The 27181-nt window shown below is 41.0% G+C and overlaps 1 protein-coding gene and 1 non-coding gene across 2 annotated transcripts; one reads left to right on the top strand and one right to left on the bottom strand.

Annotated features, from left to right (window-relative positions):
• Positions 1-9664: 9664 nt before the first annotated feature.
• Positions 9665-10081, bottom strand: LOC110907048. The gene has a single exon (XM_022152080.1). It carries the CDS (start codon positions 10079-10081, stop codon positions 9665-9667), a length of 417 nt encoding a protein of 138 aa, XP_022007772.1.
• Positions 10082-11361: 1280 nt separating this feature from the next.
• LOC118487034 lies at positions 11362-11468 on the top strand. Its single transcript, XR_004880201.1, has one exon. It is a non-coding gene; the product is annotated as a small nucleolar RNA R71 (small nucleolar RNA).
• The last annotated feature ends 15713 nt before the right edge of the window (positions 11469-27181 follow it).

Here is a 27181-nt window from a genome sequence, read left to right as displayed (position 1 = left end):
CTGCACTGAGCTTAGTTGATGATTTCATCGAAGAAGAATAACACTCCTTTGCTTCCTGCTGATCACTTTCCACCTTGACTACTCCCCAAGGGGTAGGTATCTTGATGCATTGATGATAGGTTGATGGCACAACTTTCATATCATGGATCCAAGGCCTACCTAATATAATATTATAGCAGGATAAAGAGTCCATGACAAAAAAACGCTACATTGAGTTGACCCCTTCAACATACACGGGCAACTTTATCTCTCCTACAGTATTCCTGGCCTCTCCATTGAAACCAACAAGCACAGTAGGTTTCGAAGTAATATCCATCGGGGATACATTCATCCTCTTCAGTGTTTCCAACAAGCACAGTAGGTTTCGAAGTAATATCTTCCGCACAAAATGGTTAGCAACATATAACGTTATTACCAAAGCATCATGGTGAGGATCATGGACAGTATCCCTGTCATCGCTATCGAATGTGATCACTTTATCAGTTGTGAGGGTTGACATCCTGGTTGGCTTATCTCCCCTTTCTGCCTTGGCTTCCTTCGCGTGCCTTTTCGCTGCAGAATATGACATCCCGCATATGTCGGATCCTCCTGAAATGAAGTTAATTATCTTGGCATCCGCAGGAGGCGATGCTGCTCGTTCAGGATCCTTCTCAGTATCCTGCCCTTTGTTCTTTTTTCTTCCAGGAGGTCCTTTAGATATCCCTTGCTCAAGAGATAGCTTATTTCTTTCCTCAAAGCAATGCAGTCCTCAGTAACGTGCCTGAAATCCTCATTGAAGGCACACCATTTGGACGTATCCTTCCAATCAGCTTTTTGTTGATTCTTCCGGGGCCATCTTGCTTTGTCTCCTAAACCCTGCATAGCATACATCAATTCTGGTATATTAACAGAAAAACAATATTTAGACAACTCAGGATACTCCTCAGGATCCTCGTCTTCTACAGCATTCATTTTTTTTGTTGTCATTCCTGCCATACAGCTTAGAGCGATATGGTTTATACGAGGATTCTAATTTCCTGTTGGTTGATTCATAGGTTGTGGACGAGTTCATCCTTTCTTGCATCTTCTTGTCGTCCTCCAGCCAAATATATCTTAAAGCCCTGTTACGAGCTTCATCCAGATTCCTGCAGGGATTCATTACAAGATCCTGGTAAAATTGAGAATCTTTTTGCAACCCCATCTTGAAAGCCTACACAGCTGTTGCAACATCAAGATGCGTGATATCTAAGGATTTTCGACTAAATTTGTTCACATAATCCCTCAAGAATTCCTGAGGCCCTTGAGTTATCCCTTTAAAGATCACTGGTTAGTTTCTCAAAACTTCGACTACAAGAAAATTGACTATAATTACCCCTTATTAAACCACTTAGCCATTTCTAGTATCATGGTGCACACATTTAAACAAGTTAAACTAGTTTAGCAACTTTAAAGTCTACGAGCATATGATTAATTAAGCTTCTTCTTTCAAATATCTCAACTAACCATAGACTAATCATCCAGGATAATTACTTATAATCAAGGAACCAACATCAATAAACAAGGTTGCAAATTAATCATCAAAGATTAACATAGAAAATGATTCAAAGTGTCATTACAAACATAATTAACATACTGAAGGTTGTGATTAAGCAAGGAATTCTAGTGTTTTTACCCAAAGGCTTACATTAATACATAATAGGTAATCTAAATGCTTGAAATATAACAAAATCATGGAAAGATTAAGGAAATCAAACCATAAACAAGCACTAGATTAAGAATCCGGATAGTAACGGAGTAAATCGGCACAATGTGGCTTGAATCCGGGTCAAAAGCAAAGCCTCCGGAGCCTGTGAATTCGCCAAAATAACTCCCAAAATTCCAGAATTACGAAATGAAGCTGCTGTCTGTTTTTTTATAACTTTTTGCGATCGCACAGTCGTGCAACTAAAGTGCACGACCGTTCACTTTTAAATCACTGTTCACGATGCCGTATGACATCATTAGATCTTAACCGGTCTTCGAGCGCGCGCGGTCATGCCAATTGTCGCACGTGCGTGCATCTCCGGGTTTGGACGGCACGAGAAGCTGCACTGGTGGTGCAATTCCAGACTGAGTTGGGTCATCGCATCCGCACGGTCGTTCAATTGGTAGCAGGGTCGTGCATCGCTGAGATGAGCTTGCACCTTGGATCACACTGGCTGTGCAATGCCGGGATAGGCCCTGTTGTCGGATCCGCTCGGGGGTGCCATGAGTGGCACGGCCGTGAGACTTTCCAAGTTGAGAATTCTCACAGAATGTTCGCAGATTTGTCGTTTTGCTTGGAAAGTCCTCGTATTCTTCATCTCCTCGTTCGACATGCTGTTTTAGACCTGTAAACAAAAGTATACTTGATTAAGTATCTGATTAACGGTTTTACGGCCGAAAATACATAAAATGGGGGTAAAATGGGGGAATAAAGTATGTGTAATTTGGCGAATATCAAACCTCCCCACACTTGAACCTTGCTTGTCCTCAAGCAAGCTAAAACTAAAATGCAATAAAAGATAGAACCTAACAAGAACAAGTACTTACAAAAATTACCTACTAATAAACAAACATACGGTTAGCCGGTTTTTCAAAAGACAACATCAAGTGATTCAAACCAAACAAGCACCTTCAAATATATGAACGGATAACCAACAAGTCGTGACTTCACTCCGATTGACTTAGCATGCTAATCTTCACACTCCTCATAATGTTCACACACACTCGCTTTATTTGTGAAACATACATAAAGTGTGTATGTGTAAACACCCAATGCCTCGTCAATGAAACGTGTAGTATCATAAGCTTGTCACAATATCTCATCTCCACCAACTAACATGCAAAAAGTGCAAATCAAGAGGTCTTTACAGGTTGTAACGTTAGGCTTGGGTGAGGGGTATGGAAAGGGATTTTTAAAGTGACGAAATGGTTAAAACTCGGTAGTAGAGTTTAACTAGCGTAATACAATAAAACAATACATACCAACGCCTTAAAAAGGCGACTTTTGCGATATCGAGCTTATCAACGAGATTTCATCATTTTAGCGTTTAAAATTGCTCGATTTTTGTCGACTTCACCCTATTTTAGGGTGTTTAATTTTCTGATTTTTTTTATTTATTATCTAATAGCTTTGTACAATGAACACTAACTACGATAAACGCTAGTTAATCGATGATTTAACCGAGTTTTAACGCAAAGGGTTTAAGAATAAAAAGGCTAAATTTGGCTAAGTGGGTGAACTTGGTGGGTAAACAACGGGAAACACGGGAAAGGCTCAACATGGTTAATCCTAAGGGGTAATGTAAGGTTTACGGGAAACACAACACAAAGAACAAGGCTAACACAAAGGGGTTTTCTAAGTGCCTCTCTCACTTCTACACAATTTCGCATGTTCATGGTCTTACAAGCATGCTAGTGACAAGTTCTAAACTACACGTGACATCCGGCTCACTCCTAGTCCGAAATGAACAAACATATAACAATTTCAAGGCTCAAATTGATTTGGCTTGTCGGGTTTTCATCATATCCGAAGCTTTCTAAAAACAACTAACCGGTTTATTTGCTAAAAATATATACAATTTACTGATTTATATATATATATATAGGACAAACAAAGTCAAAGTCAAAATGTTAAACCCCCTCCCCACACTTGAACTTCGCATTGTCCCCAATGCGAAACCCGAAATATAGAGGAAAAGGAGAATAACACTCCCCTAAAGATGATATAGATGAAACGAGTCTCCGAAGCTGCTTCTGTGGTGTGCTCCGGTCGAATACATGCTAGCCAAAATCTATAAGTATGTCACAAGGCACAGTAAAACAGAACAGCAGACATAGACAAACTAAACTCAAACAAGCCATAATTTACATAAATATAAGTACTAAATATCCAAATATAGACAAAACAAATAAACTAAAGTGTCTGAAAAGTAAAATACATATCCGGGGGTGTTTGAAATAGTAGCCAAAATGAACACCCGATAAATAAACTACTAAAATATGATAAAACCACCAACTAACAACTCCACCTACTCCTCGTCATCGTCACCCGCATCTCCTCCCGTGCCAGATGGGCCTGCACCTCCATAACCGCCTGGGTTCCCGAATGGGAACTGTGGGGGCTCCGCAAAGTAGTTCGGGAAGGCATTATGAAGACCCCCGAAAAGATATGAGAACCCAGCGTGCACCTCCTGGTGCATGAAGTCTTGGTTCGCCCTCAGCTGGTCCTGACCAACTCGCAGCTGCTCTATACTAATCTGTTGCTGCTCCTGCGTAGCATACAACTGTTCTAAACTGGCCCTCTGATGCTCTTGACTGACCCGTATCTTTTGAAACTGGCCATAGAGCTCTGTGTACGAGGGAACACCGGGGGGCCAGTAATGATGCTGTGGTGAGTGGTGCTGCTCTGGTGAGTGTGGTGGTGTGTCTGGCGGGTCCTGATGCTGCTCGTGCTGCTCTCCCATCTCCTCATCCTCATGCTCCTCCAGAAGTGGGGGCAACGGGTCCCAGACCTCGTTGTTGAGCCCCCTCAACCTATCCCCATGATACGTTTCTGCAATAAACCCCATCGCTTTCAACGAGTGGATGTCAACATATACGCCCTCGGTCACCAAAGTAAGACCCTCAACTACCTCGTCCGTCATAATCCCCATCCCGTATGCGATCTGAGTCACGTACTGACCCCCATGAATCTGACTACTGGGGGTACGACCAGAACTATTCATAAAATACTCCGCCTTCCTCGCGGCGAGGTTGATGTGTACCCCCTCCACTAGCGCATATAGAAAGATAAGACCTAGTGTTGGACAGTTTCCCAAACTGTCCATGCGCCCGCATATGGTATGGCTGAATATATGGTGCATGGCTCTGTGTAATGGGTCGCGTAACCTTGAAGCTTTTGACATCCGAGGATCATATGGGTCTCCAACAGCAATTTGTGCCCAAAAGTCGCCCCGCTCAACTTCGCCGGGGAAGGTAAACTCATCTGTATAGAACTCGGAATCCATATCCTCATCGGTGTAGATTCCTAGTCTTCGCCCCAACCTTCCCACCGTCCAATTATGCCAACGACCGCCCAGTCTGAAATTTATCCTCTTCTTGTGGCGGAAGTTGGGGACTCTATGCGCTTTAGGCTTCTCGTATGAATAGGTGGCGAAAAACTCAAGCGTAAGCTCTCGATAAATTGGGTGGTCGATTTGACCAAACGCGCAAGTGGGACCGTCAACATGTTTTCGAGACGGTCACGCTGATTCAATTCAGCCATAACGCCCCAATCCAGCCTACGCGGGATACCAAACTGCCCTCGCCTATTCCACAAAGCGTGAAGTTTTGGGTTGCAGAGACTTTCCCTCTCATCGTCTTCGTCGAATTGTAGGAATGGGTGATCCATCTGTATGAGGGGAGACGGTTAAAACAGGAGAAACAGAAAAAATTTTATTCAAAACAGCCGTACACACTGTTATGAAGCTATTGTCTCATTGATCTGGGCGATTAGCACGCGCGTGCGACAGGCCGCACGGCCGTGCGTCACCGTGAAACAGCACCAGTGGTCGGTTTATCCCGGCAATACACGACATGCAATCAATCGCACAACCATGCAACATTGAGACCACATCAATCCATCGTGAACATCCGAAAATGCATGACCGTTCCGCACGAGGAACGACCGTGCGACCACGTTTCTGCAGAATCCAAACCCTGAATCTAAACAGCCTGATTCTTTCGAAATTTATCAACTTTTTGGCAAACAGGGGTTGGAAATCAGACCGGATGTTCACGAACGAATGATTCTTGCAAGGGCTAGGGTTTCGATTTGTTTATGAAGAGAACCCTAGAGAATCCTTAAAGAAATCGAACTAATCTAGGCTAGAACACGAATGGAACAGAAAATCGGAAAGGAAAAACATACCGTGTAAAAGATCTGTGAAACCGTGCGAGAAAATCATGCGATTTGAGGCAAAATCGGCTGGAACGACAGGTGCACATAGGGTTTTCGCGACTTGTGAGAAATGGCAGCAGATGGGGGTTTTTATATTGTGCAAATGACAAAACTGCCCCTGCCTCTCGCATGGGCGTGCGACAGGCCGCACGACCGTGCGTCACCGACCTCGTCCAACCCCTGCACGCTGACCTCGGAACTGCACCAGGGGTGCGACTTGAGGTGTCGGCCATCCCGGATTCGCACGGGCGTGCGATAGGAGGCACGGTCGTGCCAGACCTGCAGACATGTCTGTTTGCAGCAGAAAGCTGTTTCAGCAGCCGAATCGACCATTTTTCAACATTTTTTCAACACGCAAACTGGTTTAACATTATCCCAACATAGAACCTTCGCTCGGCATATTTATAAACTGTACAAATCTACAGAAACTACCAAACACGCCTAAATTACGCTAACACTACAAAAACATAAAAAAGGACGATTCTACCCCTAAAGCGCCAAAGACGCTCTGCTACAGTTTTAGTCTTCGAGTCAGTAGCGTAGACTCTCTCCTCCCCACACTTAAGCTGTATGCGGGGTGTGGAGCTCGACAACCTCCACCGCCGACTCGATCGGCCCTCCAACGTAAACCTTTAATCGATGCCCATTTACCTTGAAAATAACGTCGCCCGCGTTCTCTATTGCAACAGTCCCGTATGGAAATACCTCTTTTACCGTGTACGGTCCTGTCCAACGTGAATGAAGTTTTCATGGAAATAAGCGCAACCGCGAGTTGTAAAGAAGAATAAGATCGCCCGCTTGGAATTGTTTGTGGTCCTTCAAGCGTTTATCATGCAATCTCTTTGTGCGCTCCTTGTACAACACAGAGCTTTCATAAGCGTGTGTCGCAGCTCTTCCAATTCATGAATCTGGAGAAACTGGGCTTCACCTTTGGTTTTTAAGTCCAGATTTGCGGTTTTAGAGCCCACATCGCCTTATGCTCCAATTCCACAGGTAAATGGCATGCTTTTCCGTACACGAGCCTAAAGGGAGTAGTCCCAATAGGGGTCTTGTAAGCCGTATGGAAAGCCCACAACGCTTCATCCAGCTTATTCGACCAATCCTTGCGGTTCGCACCTACTGACCGCTCAAGGAGTCTCTTCAGCCCCCGGTTTGTGACTTCCACCTGCCCGCTTGTCTGTGGATGATAGGGTGTGGATAAACGGTGATGCACACCGTAAAGGGACAAAGCTCTCTCAAGCTAAGTATTGCAAAAATGCATCCCTCTGTCATTAATAAGCGACTTTGGTGTGCCAAACCGGGCAAACAAACTTTTCAAAAATCTCACGACTACCCTGGCATCATTGGTGGGCAAAGCCTGTGCTTCCACCCACTTCGACACATAATCAACCGCTACCAGGATATATTTGTTTCCTCGTGAGGGGGGAAATGGTCCCATGAAGTCTATCCCCCAGATATCAAAGACTTCACAAACTTGAATCCAGTTTTGAGGCGTTTCATTACGTGCGGATATGTTTGCTGCCCTCTGGCAGGCATCGCATGCCCTGACCCAACTCTGCGCATCACGAAATATAGTCGGCCAATAAAACCCCGCATCGAGCACCTTCTTAGCGGTGAAATTGGCACCATGGTGACCTCCTGTAGGTCCCCGTGATAGTGGCGCAGAATGTCAGTCGCCTATTTTCCTGAAACACACCTTCTAATCACCTGATCAGCACCAACCCTAAACAAGTAACGGTCATCCCAAATGTAGTGCTTGACGTCTGAAAAGAATTTTCTCTTTTGTTGGTGAGTCAACCCTTTAATCAGAATCCCGCAACTAAGATAGTTCACAAAGTCGGCGAACCATGGCAACTCATCGGATATCTCAACACTCATCAATGACTCGTGTGGGAAATTGTCATTGATTGAATCCCAACGCGTGTCCTTGATGTCTCCATGCTCCAACCGAGATAGATGGTCAGCCGTTACATTCAACGCACCCCTTTTGTCTTGAATTTCAATATCAAACTCTTGCAGCAATAAGATCCATCTGATGAGACGCGGTTTAGCGTCCTGTTTGCTGAAAAGATATCTGATGGCTGCGTGATCAGTATACACAATGGTTTTTGAAAGCACCAAGTACGATCTAAATTTGTCAAACGCGAAAACAACCGCCAAGAGCTCTTTTTTAGTCGTGGTATAATTCTCTTGGGCGTCGTGAAGAGTCTTGCTCGCGTAATAGATCGGATGAAAGTGCTTTTCTTTCTTCTGTCCAAGAACGGCCCCTATAGCGAAATCGCTCGCGTCGCACATAATTTCAAATGGCAGACTCCAGTCAGGCGCGACTAAAATAGGGGCCTCAATCAACTTTTGCTTGAGAAGGTCAAAAGCCCTCAAGGAGTCATCCCCAAAGACAAATGGAGCGTCTTTCTCAAACAGACGGGTCATGGGCCTTGAGATCTTTGAAAAATCCTTAATGAATCGCCTGTAGAACCTCGTATGACCAAGAAAGCTCCATATCGCTCTCACAGAGGTGGGTGTTGGAAGTCGTGAAATAACATCAACTTTGGCTGGATCGACCTCCATACCAGCACGCGAAATCTTGTGTCCCAACACTATGCCTTCTCGTACCATGAAGTGGCACTTCTCCCGGTTTAGGACAAGATTCGTCTCCTCGCACCTCTTCAACATCTTCTTCAAATTTTCAAGACACTGATCGAAGGAATCTCCAAACACTGAAAAGTCATCCATGAAAACCTCCATAGAATCCTCGATCATATCATGAAAAATCGCAACCATGCATCGCTGGAAGGTAGCCGGTGCATTACACAACGCAAAAGGCATACGCCTGTAAGCGAATGTGCCAAAGGGACATGTAAAGGTAGTCTTCTCCTGATCCTCAGGAGCAATAGGAATCTGAAAGTAGCCGGAAAACCCATCCAGAAAACAGTAATATGACTTCCCTGACAGACGTTCCAACATCTGGTCGATGAATGGAAGCGGGAAGTGGTCCTTGCGGGTGGCATCATTGAGTTTGCGATAGTCGATGCAAACACGCCATCCTGTGACCGTCCGGGCTGGAATAAGCTCATTCCTATCATTTGTGACTACAGTCATGCCTCCCTTTTTGGGCACTACCTGAACAGGACTCACCCAAACTAAGTCGGATATGGGATAAATCAATCCGGCATCCAACAACTTAATCACTTCCTTCTTTACCACATCTTGCATGTTTGGGTTTAATCGTCTCTGTGGCTGTGCACACGGCTTGTATTGGTCCTCCATAAGAATTTTATGAGTACAGAAGGAGGGATTGATTCCTTTGATGTCCATGATTTTCCACGCGATTGCTTTTTTATGAAGTCTCAAAACACTAAGCAGACTGCTCTTTTCCTCGTCTGCCCAAGATGATGAGATAATAACCGGTAAACGACACTCCTGGTCTAGAAATGCGTACTATAAATGTGGCGAAAGCTCCTTAAGCTCCAAAGACGGTGGAGCTTCAACCGAAGGCTTCGACTTTTCTACATTCTCACGATCAATCTCCGTAAACCGATCCGGACTCTGGGAACCATCATCACTAATCTGATAGACTGGCTGCTCGAATTCGTGGCCCTCCTACGTAATGCCATCTAGGTCCCCACACAACAGATGTGTGTCTGAATCAATCTCCTCAATCGTGCCGTGGAAATGTGTGCTCACATACGTGTCGACAATGTCAACATAGTATAGCGCATCATCCTAACTCTGTGGGTGCTGCATTGACCGCTTTATGTCGAAGGTCACATGCTGATCATTCACTCGGAGTGTAATCTGCCCTGCAGCTACATCTACAATGGTCTGGGCGGTATTCAAGAATGGACGTCCGAGAATCAAAGGCACCCTAGAGTCCTCATCCATATCCAGGATAACAAAATCCACTTGAAACACAAAATTGTCGATCTTAACAAGCATATTCTCAACAAATCCACGTGGATACTTGATGGAATAATCTGCAAGTCGAATGCTTAAACGTGTAGACGACGGCTCACCTAGATCCAACTTTGTAAAAACCTTATAGGGCATAAGGTTGATACTCGCTCCCAAATCAGCCAATGCATGGCTAACAGACATATTTCCTATCAAACAAGGAAGCGTGAAACTGCCAGGATCTCCCATTTTTTGGGTAGACGATTTTGAAGAATGGCAGAGTAGCTTTCGTTCATCACCACACAGGACATATCCTCAAGCTTCTACTTATTCGAGAGGATGTCCGTTAAGAACTTCGCATACTTCGGCATTTGGCCAAGGCTTCAATAAATGGTATGTTTATATGCAATTGCTTAAACATTTCAAGGAACTTACCATATTGTTCTTCGTTATTCTGTTTCTTCAGCCGGCTAGGGTATGGAACTGGAGGAGTGTAATCTTTGACTGGCTCCTGGGCTTATGCTGTACTTGCTGGGCGCAGCCTGTCTTGCACCTCATCCGGTGTGTCAGTCGGGACCTTTTCAGTGATCGGTGGTGGGTCCGATATGCTAGGTCCTGTCGTCTTACCACTCCTGGTCATCACCGCATTTACATGCCCGCGCGGATTTGTCTCCGTGTTGCCTGGAAGACCACCTGGGGGTCTCTCCGACATCTTCTTCGCCAGCTGACCTACCTGGTTCTCGATATTCTGAATCGAGGCTTTTTGGCTCCTCATTTCTCCCTCATGAGCTAGAAAACGATCTTCGCTTTGTTAGTATCGTTTTTCAGCTAGCTGATTCGCACTCGTAGAGCTAGAAAGGAGCTGAGCCATCATATCCTCCAGCTTAGAACCTGATTGAGGGGCTTGCTGTTGTGAACTACTCCCTGCACCCTGATTCTGATATGAATATGGACGTGGCTGGTAAGGTTGGTTGTACTGCTGGAACTGCTGACCGTGAGCCTGCTGCGGTGCTGGGGCGTGCTGTGCAAATCCTAACGGGTTCTGATTACCCGTATTCGCCCGCCATCCAAAATTTGGATGATTTCTCCATCCCGGGTTATATGTATTGCTGTAGGGATTGTTCTGCGGCCTCACCTAATTACTCACTAAAACTACTTCTTCTTGGCCCTCATATACAACTCCCTGAAAGCATGCACCAGGCTCGTGTGACACTCCGCACTGGTCACACACTGAACTAGCTTGAGCAGCTATCTGGTTCTTGTCGAATTTCGCTGAAAGAGCTGAGATTTGTGCACTAATGGCTATGTAGTGGTCCACAGCGTGAACTGCTGGGCAAGATGATGCTAATGATATCCGGCCTCTGTCTCCTGCTCGACGCAAGCCAGACTTCAACGCAACTTTTTCTATGATATCATATGCTTCGTTCGGCGTCTTTGTTCCTAGATCGCCTCCTGCATTCATATCTAATCTCTCCTGTGTTTCGTAACTAAGCCCTTGGTAAAACATCAAGACCAACTGTCTTTTGGAGAAGCCATGATGTGGAACATCAAGTAACAAATCCTTGAATCGCTCCCAGGCCACGTGCAACGACTCTCCCTCGTCTTGGCGAAAAGTCACAATCCTGTTTCTCAGCTTGGCTGTTTTCTCAGGTGGAAAGTATTTCTGCATGAATAACTCTGCCAGCTCATTCCAGGTCCTGATGGACCCAGCTGGAAGTGACATAAGCCAAGCTCTAGCTTTGTCCCGCAATGAGAATGGAAACAACCTCAACCTAACAGCGTCCTCAGAAACATCCCTAATCTTGAACGTTGAACATACTTCGAGAAAAGAAGCGATATGTCGTTCGGGATCCTCGTGCGCACGTCCGTCAAACTGCACCAAATTCTGCACCATATTTATAATACTAGATTTAATTTCATAAGTGGGTGCATCTATAGTAGGTCTAATAATACTCGGCTGCAGGCCTTCACGTCTGGGTTGATTTGACTCATTCAAAGGTCGCTCGTCGTCCGCCATGATGATGTGTCCTTCGTCGGCTGGGCCCTCGGCCTCAGCGGGTATCACCTGCTCTGGCTCACCAGCTGCGAGTAGCAGGCCAACCGCATGAGATCTTTCGCGAAGACGTCTCCTCAGATCACGCTCAGGCTCATCTGACGGCTCAACAACTTCAGGAGCGGGGGTTGAGGACATCAACCTGCAAACGAAAAATGGACACAATGAATAAATTATTATTATATTAAGGCTGTTTTTTTTTCGGCTGAAAAGAAACAGAATTTTATAAATATGGCTGGAAAAATTTTATAGAAATCTGAAAATAGGCCCAAAATTTTGTAAAAATCAAAACAATGAAAATAATCGAATCGGCTAGTGTAAAAATGATTTTTCGGAGCCAAAAACTCAAAGAATAAATGAATAAATAGTCCGAATTCGAACAAATAAATGGAATAAAAATTCGCAAGTGTTTGAAATAATCTTGAAAACAAATAAATTGAATTAAAAACAAGGAATATTAAGAAATAAATCAATGAATAAATAAATAGGAAAGTATTCACAAATATTAACAAATATGTGCACCGATAAATTAATGACTCGGGTCGTTCCTAAAACTCGCCACGTTGTTGGTGCATAAATGTCTGTTAACTTCGTCTTTATCGAGTCGTGTGTCTAGATAGGATAGATTGGTGCTTGGTATTTGTGAAATTAGGGTTTGTATGTTTATAGTTGATTTCGCACGAAATGAACATGTCATTTCGTATGAAATGAGATTTGACCAATTCGCACGAAATGCATAAGTCATTTCGTACGAAATGAGTCAACGTCATTTCGCATGAAATAAGGTGTGTTGGTTTCGTACGAAATACCACAACTATAAAAACCAAGCTTGCTAGTTCATCTGTAACTTTCCTATTTCAGAGCCGAGGTGCTGCCGATTTGTCAACTGATCTGTAAAAGCTTTGAAATCAATAAAAGAAAGACAATTAGGGAGAATCAAGCTGTAATCACGTCTATATCACTGATTCCGCCTTTGATATAGATTGTAAACTCTTCTGATTGACTCATTCAAGTCACACATCGATCCAACAAGTGGTATCAGAGCTCAAGAAGAAGAGTTTATACCAATTCAGCTTGTTTTCATCATAAAATCTGACTTCTACTCATTCTTTTCAAAATTAAATGAGATTTAACGGACAAAATGGATTTAATTTCACATATATCACGTAAAACACTGTTTTAATGAATCCTTGAAACAATTGGACCAAAATTCAAAAAAAAAACTGGATCAATTTGACAAAATGGTGGCTGATATGCTAATGTCATCATCATTTCGCACGAAATAGTCAGCATCTATTTTGCACGAAATCAATTCTGTGAACCCTATTTCGTACGAAATCAAGTGGTTTCGCACGAAATCAGCATATTGTTTCTCGATTCGCACGGAATCAGCATATTATTTCTCATTTCGCACAAAATCAACTTTGAGAAGTTCATTTCGTATGAAATCAAGCTGGGTAGAGGGCATTTCGTACGGAATAGCCTTTGAGATCCTCATTTCGTACGAAATCAGACTTTATTTCGCATGAAATCAACACGGAACTTCATTTCGTATGAAAACAACATTCATTTCGTACCAAAGTTGTTATTTCGTACCAAAGTGTATTTCATGTGAAGACGATTTCGTGTGAAAACTCATTTCGCGTGAAATCCATTTCGTTTGAAGTCATTCCGTGTGAAGATTGTCTATTTCGCTTGAGATTCATTCCGCGTGAACTCATTTCGTTTGAGATTGTTGTTAAAATCCAAAAATTTTTCTAAGTGTTTTTTGACTGTTACAGGTACTTGAAGATGGATGATTTTATGAATCCGTTCAGTGATACTTTTGCTTTCACAGGAAGCACAGGAGATGATACATCAAGTAACACAAATGAAAATGCTCCAAGTCAGAGTGTAAAGAAAGCCCTTTCAGACGCTTTGAGTGTAGAGAGTGCTTACGGCACATACAACAAACCGCCCAAACTGATGGCAATTGAAGAATACAATAGTTGGGCTAAAAGGTTTGAAGAATGGCTAAAAGCTTTTGCATATCCAACTTAGAAGAGCATGAAGAATGGTTTCAATATGGGAAGAGCGGATTATGAAAATATAGCAGATAATGAAGTAGAAAGTTTTGTTGCTGAAAAAAAGTGCATTGCTTTACTTCACCAGTCCGTGAGAGATGACATAATATCGTTGATTGAATAGACAAATTCAAAAGATCTATGGGAGAAACTGAGAGTGAAATGTGTGGGTAGTGTCGAGATAGTTAAAAATAAAACAAAAATTGTTAAGAAAAGAATTCGATTTGTTTGGATGTTTGAAAAATGAATCTGTGTCAAAAATGATCGAAAGATTCGGGCATTTGAAGATGGAACTTGCAAGACACGGAATCATATATACTCAAGAAGAATTGGTTGACAAATTGTTTGACTCGCTGCCGGATGAGAAAGACTGGCAGTACTTTGCTTTGATGCTGAAGAACACAATAAAGTCGGAGGATCTGACGGTTGATCTGTTAATCGAAAGATTGGAAAGTCATGAGTTGGAGATCAAGAAATCAAACAAAGTCAATCATTCCTCATATCAGCAGAATGTTGAGCTGTATTACCGAGGAAGTATGATCCCGAAGACTGTGTCCCCTAAGACAGCTTTCTCAGCAGAAAGTTCTAACACGTCAAATCAAGAAAGTTCAAACAGTGGTTACCATGGAGGTTCTTCGTCAACTATTCCAAGTCAATCTGTTCCAAAGAATCTGTTTCAATGTAATATTGCTGTGGATCTCAAGAATCATACGAGAGCCTTGTTGCGGGCAAGATTAGAAACACTAACCTCACCAATGAGGACTATGATCAGATCGACCCAGAAGAGATGGAGTTGATCGATATCAGATGGTGTATGGCTAATGCAGTCAGGAGAGCACAAAGGTTCATGGAGATTACAGGCAGACATTATATTGGTGGACCTTCCACAAAACTTGGTTTTGATAAATCAAAGGTCACGTGTTTAAAATATAAACAAAAGGGACATTTTAAACGTGAATGTCAAAACGCATCTGCGGATGATACTGCAAATCCATTCAGAGAGGATTATTACAAAAGAGCAATCTATCATCAAAAAAATCTGAACCGCCCAGAATGAAGCAGCTAGAAGATACCCCCAAAGAAAAGTCAAGAGCACTTGCTGTTATTCATGATGATGAGGGTTTCGATTGGAGTGAATTGCTACCAGAAGAAGACACAGTGGGCTATGTGTTTATGACAAAGATTTTTCCTTTCAAAGATACCAGAACAGAAGAAGTGAAATACATCAACAGAAAGATGGTAGCTCAAAACATGAAGAGTAAAATTTATCATACATGGAAAGAAGCAAAAAGGGCGAATAGATGGGATGCTGATAGAGAATGTTATCTATATCCCAAAGGAAACATAGCTGTTGATCCAGATTATGTTAGTGTTGAAGCTCTCACCGAGCAAATTGCTGAAGAAGAAGAAGAAGCCAGACAGAGAATGTAGTGGGGAGGAGGAAAAGAAAAAGAAAAAGAAAAAGAGAAGGAGCCGCAGCCGCAGCCAAAGAAAGTTGATGACGGGATTATTGACACGTCACAAGAATTCACAGCTGAAATTTTGAAGAAAATGGCTGATAAAGTGCTTGCAGCGAAAGAGCTAGAGGTAGTTTCTGGTTCTGGAACTGAGTCTAAAAGCAAGGTCAGCCCGAAAGATGCAACCAATGAGTCAGGTAAGAAAGCAAAGATTGAGAGTGACTGCAAAAATTGCATGAAAGACTACAAAGTTTGTAGTACACTTGCTTACCTCAGCGGTAAAAAGACCGAAGAACTGACAGGAAGAGCCAGAGATGTTGAAGATCAGATCTTAAACCGTGACAAAATGTTAAAAGCTTCAAATGAACGATTAAAAGAATTAACTGAGAAAATCAGAAATGATAAAATTGATGTAGAAAGAATTAGGAAAGAAACGAAAAGTTAATTCATGAAAATCGTCAACTCTAAGAAAATTTTGAGAAGCTAAAACGAACGGTAAAAGATTCTGATGAAAGAAATGGTAAAACAAACAAAGAAAATGTGCAACTGTCAGGAGTTCTTAGGGTTAAAGAAGAGCAAATCAACCAACAGTTGGATGAGATTGCTAAGTTGAAGCTTCAGTTTGAAGAAGCTAAGATTGAAAATGAATGCATCAATAAACTGAACAGTTACAACTCCGCAAGTTTTGTTCTTCAACATATCATTCCTAAACCAATTGGGAAGAACAAAGCAGGCGAAGATGTATACTCGGATGGAACTGGGGTTGGGTTTCATCAGGTTCCACCATCGGTATTAAATAATTTTTCAAAGAAAAAATCTGGGTTGATTAATGATGAAGAAGTAAATGAAGTTAAACTCCCAGAATCAATTGATGTCACATTCAATTCATCATCTGATGAAGATAGTGTCCAGTCCGAAATCGTTAAAAGTATGGCTGGGAATGTTTTGAAATCTGAAAGTGACACTACTGAGGATGATGAATGTTTTTTGGACAAATACATTCCGAAATCAAAACCCAAAAACAACTTAAGTGAACAACCTAATCTTGTGATGTACAAGATGATGGGATTTGATAAGTTGTATTCGGATCGTGAATTTCCTTTAGAGAATGTGAATGTTGGGAAATTGAAAAATGTGTTCAAGTTAATTGAGATTGATGTGTCGGAAATCGAAGGTTTGAAACATTCTGAAAGACAATTAAACTTTGAAAAAGATAAATCTTACTATAAAAAACCTGTAGTACCACGTTTTTATAACAACAACCAAAACAGATGGTCGGGTGGATATCAGGGTAGTAAGAATTATCAAAGAAGAAATGTTCAAAACAAAAGGTTTGTTGAGAAAAAAATTTTTGTGAAAAGTTCAAGTTCAAGCTCACTTTCCGAGCAAGAGTCTGAATTTTTTTCAAAATCAAATCAAGAATTCTTTGAGAAGAAGGCTTCACAGCCTCAGACCGAAGGCACAAGTTGGGTAGTTGACACTCGAACATGCTTCAAATGCAATCAAGTTGGACACATTGCACGAAAGTGCACCAACTTAAAGCCTAAGTCTGAAGTTGTTGAGAGTCAGAAAAAGAAAGTGGATGCAAAAGGTAAAGCTCCAATGGTTGTTGAGAAGAAAGTTTTGAAAAATGAAAACATCAAAATCAAAACTGAACCTATAAAGAATGTGGTAACTAAAAATGACAAGTTTTACAAGCGGGTTGCGTCATCTCAACAAACATGGAAGCCAAAAGTTGTTGAAAAGAAAATAAGTTCTCCAAAACCAAAGGTTTCAGAGTCGGAAAAACAATCATCTTATACTACACCGGTAAAGATGAATGTTCCTTTGGATTTCTATGAGAAACTTGAAAAACAAATGCTCAATTCTAAAAAGAAGGATGTTCCAAAGAAAGACCAACCATCTGTTTAACCTCAGAAAGATGAGTTTTTCTTATACAAAGTGGTTGAGGTTGGATCTGAAGAGAGCTTAAAGATGAATAACAAGAATTTTCCACCATTGTTCACCAAAAGAAGTATTCTCAATGTCCAGCTACCTGAGTCAAAAGAGGCTTGGGTGGCATCAAAATCTAACTAAGTGTCTGTGACATGTGTAGGAGCTTCCAAGATCCGTTTCACGTTGGATTATGGATAGTGGAGCTTCTCGGCACATGACGGGGAAGAAAACCCTATTGTATGATGTTAGAGGCTTTAATGGAGGATATGTGGGTTTCGAAGGAAATCAAGGTGGTCGAATAGTTGGAGAAGGAACTCTATCTAATGGAATTGTTACGTTTGAAAGAGTGAACTACATCGCCGAACTTGAGAATAATCTTCTTAGCATTTCTCAGATCTGTGATCGCATGTATACAACACACTTCACAGACAAAGAATGTTTGATCTTGAAACCAGGATTTGTTGTTCCCGAGGAGTGGGTTATCAAGAGAGCACCAAGAGTCAATGATCTGTACGTGTTGGACATGAGCGTAGCTACTACTACCACGGGTCAGGCTCATTGCTTCATGTCAAGAGCAACGGAAAAAGAATCGAAATTGTGGCATCGAAAGATGGGCCACATTCATCTGCGAAAAATGAATCACCAGGTGCACAATGATTTAGTAACTAGTGTTCATTTGAAAAGTTTCCATCTGGAAGGGGAGTGCATTAGCTGCATCAAAGACAAGCAAAAGAAGAAATCATACCCTCAAAAGAAAGTCAACTCAGTTTCAAGACCATTAGAGAGACTTCATATGGATCTTTTTGGTCCAGTGAACGTCAAAAGTATAACCGGTGATCTCTACTGTCTTGTAGTAACTGACGATTTCTCCAGATTTTCGTGGGTATCATTTATGAAAACAAAGGATGAAACGTTTGAAAGTTTGATGGCGTTGTTCAGAAAAATTGAGAACTTGTACCAGACACGAATCAAAAGAGTCAGAAGTGACAACGGTACAGAGTTTAAGAACAACAGAATGGAAGAGTATTGTGATGGAAGTGGTATATTGCAAGAATTTAGTGCTCCTTACACTCCAGAGTAAAATGGAGTAGCTGAACGAAAGAACAGGACGCTAATCGAAATGGCCAGGAGGATGCTTGCTGATTCAAAATTACTTGTCAGTTTTTGGGAAGAAGCAGTGTCAGCCGCTTGCTATACTCTCAACCGGGTTCTCACTGTAAAGAAATTCAACAAGACGTGTTTCGAGCTAATAAACAATCGCAAACCAAATCTGAAGTTTCTGAAACCGTTTGGGCCTCCCTGCACTGTTCTAGAACCTTTTGGAAAATTTGGTCCAAAGAGCATCGAAGGAATATTCGTGGGTTACTCAAGTCCACAAAAACGATTCTTTGTTCCAAGCTTGAAGCGTATTATTGAAGTTCATAATGTTGAATGCCAAGGCTATACAATGCCACCTCAGAACCCAGGCGACTCATGGCGTTTCAACTACGATACTCTGTGGGATTCGTTTAACATGGAAGAAGAACCAGAGTTCTTTGACGAGTTGGATATTCTAAGAGAGTATGAGTCATCACAAGAAAGGTTCCCAGCTGAGTCTTCTAGGCGTAAATGGCAAACTCCAAATGATCATGAAGCCGGTCCAAGCAATGCTGGAGAACATGATGATATTCAGCAATCTTCAGAACAAGAACATGCTCCTGATAATCAAACGGAAGTCAATTATAATCTAGAATCTGATAATAGGCCAATATTCGATCATGGTGATTCAGATTATGAGGGGGAGCAAATCCATATTTCAAGTCAAACAATTCCAGTCAGCGAACAAGATGCAAATCAAAATGTCACAAATTTGGAAGGCGAAGTAGATGTTCCAGGAGTTGATTATTGGAGAATTACAATCAGGCGTTCGCACTAGACGACAAATTGACCAAGGCCTTACTTGTTTTTGTTGGGATTGAACCCTGCCAAAGGAACATATAATTAAAGCCAAAACTGGACCAGGTCAGTGGATCCAGAATAAGCAAATGTTATGTATGCAAGTCTCTCCCCTTGAAAGTGGTTTCAACATCTGCTGACCTCCTATCTGCTGATCATGCAAATTGCTAACCTACAACTACTGATATAGTCAAAGACTGATGAAGAACTAAAGCCCTGCTGCCCAATCTACTGCTTGAATCAAGCACTGCTGATCATGACAAGTACTGCTGGGTTCACAACAGTGGAAGGATGCAACAGCAGTTTTGTTTACTTTATGTAATGCAATGTAATATCAGTAGTTAGCATAGCAGAGGTTGTATAGATTAGAGGTTAGAGTTTGTTAGGAGGTTAGATGTCACTTTCATGGTGACGTCAGCCTAGATGCTTCATTGGTTTGTTCGTGCCTATAAATAGAACAGTGCTCTGTGCTATTCTATTAGCTCTTCACCATCATCTTCCTACACGAACAAATTCTGTGAGCTCAGGCTGAGGGGGAGTTTGTTGCATACTTGCAAATTGTAATCGTAGTTGAAAATAAATTCAATCATTCGATTCAATGTTAAACTTGTATGTTAAAAGCATTTCTCCTATTTGATTATGAAAAGTTTGTTCCATTTTAATTCTGCTGCACAACTCATTCATCTTCATCTTATTTCTAACGTAAAACACAATCAAAACCAAACTCAGATCCTAACAATTGGTATCAGAGCTTGGAGAGTCAAATTTGGTTTAACAATCATTTTGACATAAATAGTTCAGCTCGCAATCGTTGATACTGATAGTTTGTTCGTTTCGTTGAAAAACAGTGCAAGGTTTAATCACCATTAAAGTTGATTAATCAGTGTCTGTAAAACAACCAGGATGACGTCATAATCACAAGATGATAAAAATAACATTGGCTCTCTTTTCAAACCACCCATGCTTAAAAGTAATGAATACAACATCTGGGAGAGAAGGATGGGACACATCCTTGCTCAACAGAATACTGAATGTTAGAGGTCTGTTGTTTTTGGTCCCCATGTTCCTATGGTGCCAAGTGCTGAGGATGCAAAGAAGTTCGTACCTAAACCAACTGAAAACTATACTGAAACTGATTTTCAAAAGTTCGAACTCAATGCCAAAGCATTTAGCATCATAGCTTCTGCATTACCCAATGAAATCTATGCTAGGCTATTACACTGTAACAGTTCCAAAGAATTATGGGATGCATTGAAGGAACAATTTGGGGGAACGGAAGAAGTTATTGAAAACAACAGGGAAATTCTGAATCAGCAGTATGAAACATTTTGTCACATCAAGGGTGAATCATTAACCCAACAATTTGAACGTTTCAGCTATCTCATTAGTGAACTAAGGCTTGTTAAAGTTACATTTCCGAATGCAACTCAAAATAGCAGGTTTCTTAGATCACTACCTGAAAAATGGGAAACAATTGCTTTTGTCACTAGAAATTCAGCTGAGTTCAAAGATCTGACCCTGACCCAACTCCATGGTAGACTCCTGACCTATGAAAGGGAGTTAAACCAGAAAAGGAAGTTGCAAGAGTCTGGTAAAGTTGCTGATGACTATACATTTGGCAGCACAGATCTTTTTGGTCAAGAAGAATCTGGTAGCAGCTGTAAGGATCAGAGTTTTGATCATTTTATTGACATAATGGCAGGCTTTAACAACCCTAATCCTCACTCTGCAAATTATGCTTTCACTGCAAATTGTGAAAACCAGATGTCAGATAACTTGTGCTTTGAACTCAATGATTTGCAACACTTTGATCCCACTGACATAGAAGAAATGGACATTTTGCATCAATTGGCTTTGCTTAGTGTTAGAACAAGCAAATTCTACAAAAGAACAGGGAGAAAATTCCCAGGACTTCATGGGAATTTGAGGGTGGGGTTGGATAAATCAAAACTGAAATGTTACAAGTGCAATAGGCTAGGTCATTTTGCTAGGGAATGTAGGAGTTAAACCACTGGTCCAATAATAACTCATCCCAGCTCAAACCCTAGACGACAACATCAAAGCACTGTGCAATATACCCAATATACTCCTGCAGTACATGTTAACACTGCTCACTATGCTGCAACCCCTGTGCCTGTGCATTATGTTCAAACCACTGTTCCACAAATTCAGTATGTTCAAGCCCCTGTCCCTCAGGCACAAGTGTAACCAGCTGCACCTCAACAAGTTGCTCCAACAGTTGTACAACCAGATCAACAAAGTTTCTTTACCCAAGGCTTTGTTGACTGGAGCAGCATGCTTGATGAGCTTGGTGATGAAAATTTTGCACTCTATGCTTCTAATGATAATTTTAATGATGAATTATGTTTGATGGCATTAGAGTCAATACCAAAAGGGGTTGAAACTGAAGGTGAACAGCTAAGTGTTGAAACAGTGGATGAAGTTGCTAAAGCAGTAGTTACTGCAGTTGCTGGTGAACTACTGCTGGGAGAAAATTCAGAAACCCTGATTGAACCCTTGTCTGACCCCTAGTCCAAAGAAGACAAAGAGAAAGAGGAAAAGAAGAAAGCTGGTGAGTGTTGGTGCATACATCTGTCGACTTCGTCTTGTATCGAGTCGTAGATTACATTGTATAGATCAGGGCACGTTTTATGAGAAAATAGGAAAGTTTAGAATGTTAGAAGCTGATTTCGCTCCTAGATGCACATGAAAGTGATTCCGCCCGAAATCACATATATGTGATTTCGCCCGAAATCACATAGTCTTAATTCCGCTCCTTATGTGTTTTTTGTTATTATGAGCAAAATCAGGAGTACTATATATAGTCTCTAGGAGCGAAATCATGGAACAATCCCTTGTATTCCATGCCGAAGTGCTGCCGGTGTGAGGTTTGAATGTAATCAACGTCAGATCAATACAATCTGTGATTAAAGTGAAGATTAAGCTGTTTCTAGCTTTGTTTCTTGTTTTCCGCACTTGAAACAGAGTAATACCCCTCTAAACGACTCATTTGGGTCAGACGCACGATCCTGCAATTGGTATCAGAGCCAGTTGGAGGAGTTCTGCAGTTTACAGCCATTTTTCATCGAAATTTCTAACTTCTACACCTTCTTTCATCATTTCAGGAAGTTTTAACGGTCAAAATCGAACCAAATTTTCACAGACTGCTTAAAATTGGACATAGACAAACCCTTGAAAGTTGCACATCTAAATTCGGACTAAAAATCGACCAAAATGACCTCCGAGCTGATTCCGCTCGAACAGACTAAGTTTGATTTCGCTCCAAATGCATTCTGACTTCGCTCAGGATTAGTGGTTGATTTCGCTCCAAACTACCAAATTTGGGATTCCGCTCCAAAGTTCCAAGTGATTTCGCTCCAGATTGCCAAAATTCAGATTTCGCTCCAAGATTCATTCTGATTTCGCTCCAGGCTGACACACATCTGATTTCGCTCCAGTATTCATTGAGATTTCGCTCCAAACTTCACTAGGGTGATTTCGCTCAAGACTGTAATTTGGGATTTCACTCGAAGTTATTAATAGTTAATTCCGCTCGAAAGCTACTGTTTTGAAAAATGCGATACGTAATCATGAGTGAAGAGTTCTACAACGCGTTCGCTTCATCCCCGACTACTCCAGCCTCCATTGCTCAGACTATGAACTTGGAAAACGAGACCGGAACATTACAAAAGCCCCCGAAACTGATGAGTATCGAAGAATACTACGGGTGGAAAGATATATTTGAAAACTGGGTTCACGCAAATCATCTTAGGTCTTGGGAGTGTATTCTGAAGAAATATGTGTTACCACGAACGGATTTGCAGGTTATCAAAGAGCTATCGGAGTTCAATGACAAAGAGCGTGATATGTACAAAGCTGAGAAGATGATGATCAGTCTGCTTCAACAAGCCATCAAAGAAGACATCTTCATACTACTTCAGCACGACAAAACCTCAAAATCAATTTGGGATGCTCTTCGTGTAAAATTTGAGGGTAGTGGGAATATGAATAAAAGCAAGAAGGCATTGCTCAAGAAAGAGTTTGATTTGTTTAGCAGTCTACCGGGTGAAGACACAAAGAAGCTGATTGAACGATACTGCCACTTGGTGTGATCCATGTCAATACTGAGTATTACAAAAGATCGTGAAGAGTGGGTAGACAAATTAGCAGATGCACTACCGCAAAAAGAATGGGGTACATATTTGATGATCTTGAAGAATACGGGTGTTTATGATGGGTTAACGATTTCTTAGTTTATCGAGAAGATTGAAAGTCAGGATCTGGAACAGCAGAAGATCGCGAGGATGAACAGTCCAAGTGGTCAACAGGATGTAAAGATGTATTACAAAGGTAGTGTTCCGGAAGCTGAAAGAAGCCCTAAAATCCAAACTGCGTTTAGTGCTGGGGATTCAACAGAAAAGGTTGATCAGGTTTCAAACAAAAGCTGAAGTGGTTTCTCTTCATTTCTAAGTGTTAATCCAAAGGAGTCAAGTACAAGTTTCCATTCTCAAAGCACAAAGACAGGAAATGGTTATGTGATCCAGTGTAACATCGCATTAAATCTTCCAGAGGGTCAAAGTTTTTCAGAAGAGGTTGCGAAAGATCACATGGCTCTACTTGGTTCAGTGTTGCTATCTTATGAAGGGTTAGTGGCTGGGCGGATCGGGAATCCTATGCTCACAAAGGAGGATTACAATCAGATAGATGCCGAAGATATGGAACTAATGGATATCAAATGGTTTCTAGCTAGTGTTCTTAGACGAGCTGAAAAATTCAAGCTTATTACTGGGAGAAATGACTTTCTTGATGCACATGTTTCTACTTTAGGTTTTGACAAATCTAAAGTTACGGGTTTTCGTTGCAGGGAGAAAGGTCATTTCAAGAGGGAGTGCAAGAACAGGGAAGCTAGTGGAGCTCAGAACCCATTTGGAAAAGACGATTACTATCGGAAAGCCATTTATCAGCAAGTTGGTCAGCAACAATTGCAAGAACCGCAGGTGGCTCATGGTAGAAGAATTGAGGATTCAAAAAGAGCATGTTTGGTGGATTTTAACTGGAACAATTATATATCTCCTGAAAGCAAGGCATGCTTAGTCGATCAAGATGATGAAAGGCTACCTGAAGTCTTTAGCTGGGATATGTTTATTGATGAAAAGGGAGATTTTAAAGCATTCATTGCAAAGATTGTGAAAGAACCTGATGTGTTTACTGCATGGATGATATCTATTGGTGAAACTGTATAGTCTGTTGTTTCTGATGAAAGCTCACAGAGTGTAGATGAAATTTCACAAAGTGATGCTAGTTCAGAAAAAGAAGTTATATTTGATAAAACACCATCTGATACTGGTTCATCGGACGATAGTTCTGAAAAATCTGTAGAGTTTGATCAGTCACCAACTGACGATAACAGTGATGATGAGGAAGAGAAACATATTAACATTGCAAAATCTCATCTTTCTCCTGAAAGTTTTCATTTCTATTTTGCAGATCGCTTGGAGAAACTAAAGGAGAAACGAGTTGCAAAAGAACAACAAGAAGTAAAGACTGAAAGTGTTGTTCAAAATGAAGAAGTTAAGGTTGATGTTGAGAAGGTGACTGAAACAGAGAAAGTGATTGAAGTGGTGAAAACAATCGAAGTTGAAAAGATTGTTGAAGTTATTAAGCCTTGCATGAAGTGTTTAGAACCGTGCAAGGAATGTGCAGCAAAAGATGAGAAGTTGGCAGAGTTTGAAAAGAAGAAGGAGCAGTTGTTTTTCAATCTTAACTATGTGAAAGAATCTTACGATGTTTTAAATCGAACAGTGACTGGTCTTCAAAAGACAAACTCCGAGAGAGAGGATGCTTTGACAATGATGAATGTTGTGATGATGTCGAAGCAGAAAGCTATAAACTTCTGCATCGAAGAAAGCGCAAAGTGGAAGCAAGAGTTGGAAATGGAGAAAATTGAGAATGAGAGAATCAGACGCTTGTTACAAAGTTATTCTAGTTCTGATTATCTTACTGATCGAATTTATCCAACTGTTGCAGATATGGAAGCTTTTCAAGATGACAAACAAAAGAAGAAAGATAATGGTAAGAAACCGACTGTTAGCTATAACAAGTGTTCGCCTCCAATCTGGGAAGGGTATTCTCCTAGGAAACCAAATGAGGAGCAACTTGGAAAAGCAGTCAATATAAAGCTAAAAACCGACACAACTGATGAATTACCAGAAAACATTGACGTCACGTTTACCTTGTCTGACACTGATCATGAGTCTGAGTTAATCAAAAAGGTGGTCGATTAGGTGTTGGATACTGATGAGGAGTCTGAGTCAAAATCTGAGTCTGGAGGTTCAAGTTCGTCAGTCAACAGTCAAAAGTCGTCGGTCAAAAAGGCTTATAGTAAAGAGTTTTTATTATCCAAATCAAATTTGAATGATGAAACATTCGAAGTAGTTTATACTTTGAATGATTCTGACAAATTATATTATAACAAAGAGTTTCCAATAAGAAGTGTTCGTTTTGACATGATCAAAAAGGTTTTCAAAATGACAGAAATTAATATTTCTGAAATAAAAGATTTGAAAAATCTTGAAAAACCTAAAAAATACACTTCAAGAGTTCAACAACGTTTAAACAAGAAAAAGGGTTACAATTCTGGTCCTGGTTTTCAAAAGAAACCAAACCATAATTGTAGTTACAAAAAGAAAGGTTTAGGTTTTATTCCACCGAAAAATTCTAAAAATGATAAAATTTCTAAAACAAAAACAAAATTTGTTTCAGGTGGAGGTGCTGAAGATGAACAGAAGAAACCGTTCTGGAAACAATCGAACTGTGACACCCCAGGAAAACCAGTGAACAATACGGCTTACCTAGCTTCCTCAGTGAGTGCGTACCAAATTTCGGGACGAAATTTCTTTCAAGTTGGGGATAATGTGACAACTCGAATTTCCAAGATTTCTATTTTCGCATTTATTGCACGTTCATTTATTGTTTAGTTGTTTATTTGCAAAAATAATTGGCTATGGAACTGTAACGTTTTAATGCAATGAATTATATTGTGTGATTGTGCATGATTATTTGTTAAATATTGAAAGACTTGATAAATATGTGAACTTGGTGGTGAAACTGTGAAATTAATGTGAGATGGTGTGCTTGTGTAAGATATAGTAATTCAGGGTGTGCAGAGTAATTAGTAAAAATTAAACTATACTTATCCTTAATCCCTTGTTCACTAATCATTTTCACAAAACCAAAGCACGTACCGTATTCTCTAATCCCCTAGCAATCATCACCATCATCATTGGCACAACTTTGATTCCAGATTTTCTCTAGGATCATTCAAGGTAATCGTTTATTAATCATCGTAATACTTGTAAACCCTAATTGATTGTTTGATTTATCAATTCTTGATTCTTGATTTTGTGTTCATGAAAACCCTAACTTTCATATGATACTTCTGTGGTTTTTGTTTGAGTTCTGATGATTTAGAAATGATGTTGATTAGTGTATGATCAATTGTCGGATGTTAAGACACAAGACATGCTAGAATGATTGAATTGATAATTGAATTGCTGCTAGACAGAATGCAAATATGTAATTAGGGTTTCGCGATCGCATGAGAACATAAAACGTAACTGATATAATCTCTATGAAGTGAACATTCGTATGTTTGATTTCCTGTCTGAGTTTTAAGTGTTGATGTATGTCCGACTTTTAAAACAAGTTAAGGGATCCGAGTTCTTGTCTAACGTTCTGTCTGAATTTCATAAGGAATCAAGGGTTATCCGACTTTTAACCCTAGTAAAGGGGGTCCGAGGTTTGTGTGTTGTGGTCCGAGGTTCGGGCTTCAAGCCCTTAGTCCGACTTTTAGAGATGGTGTGTTGTCCGACCTTTATTAAATCACTTTGTCCGAGTTTTGTTCAAC

The sequence above is a fragment of the Helianthus annuus genome, chromosome 14 (assembly GCF_002127325.2).
Source record: "Helianthus annuus cultivar XRQ/B chromosome 14, HanXRQr2.0-SUNRISE, whole genome shotgun sequence".
NCBI classification, from domain to species: Eukaryota; Viridiplantae; Streptophyta; class Magnoliopsida; order Asterales; family Asteraceae; genus Helianthus; species Helianthus annuus.
The sequence above is the reverse complement of the archived record's forward strand: the minus strand, read 5'-3'. Positions and strand labels throughout refer to the sequence as shown.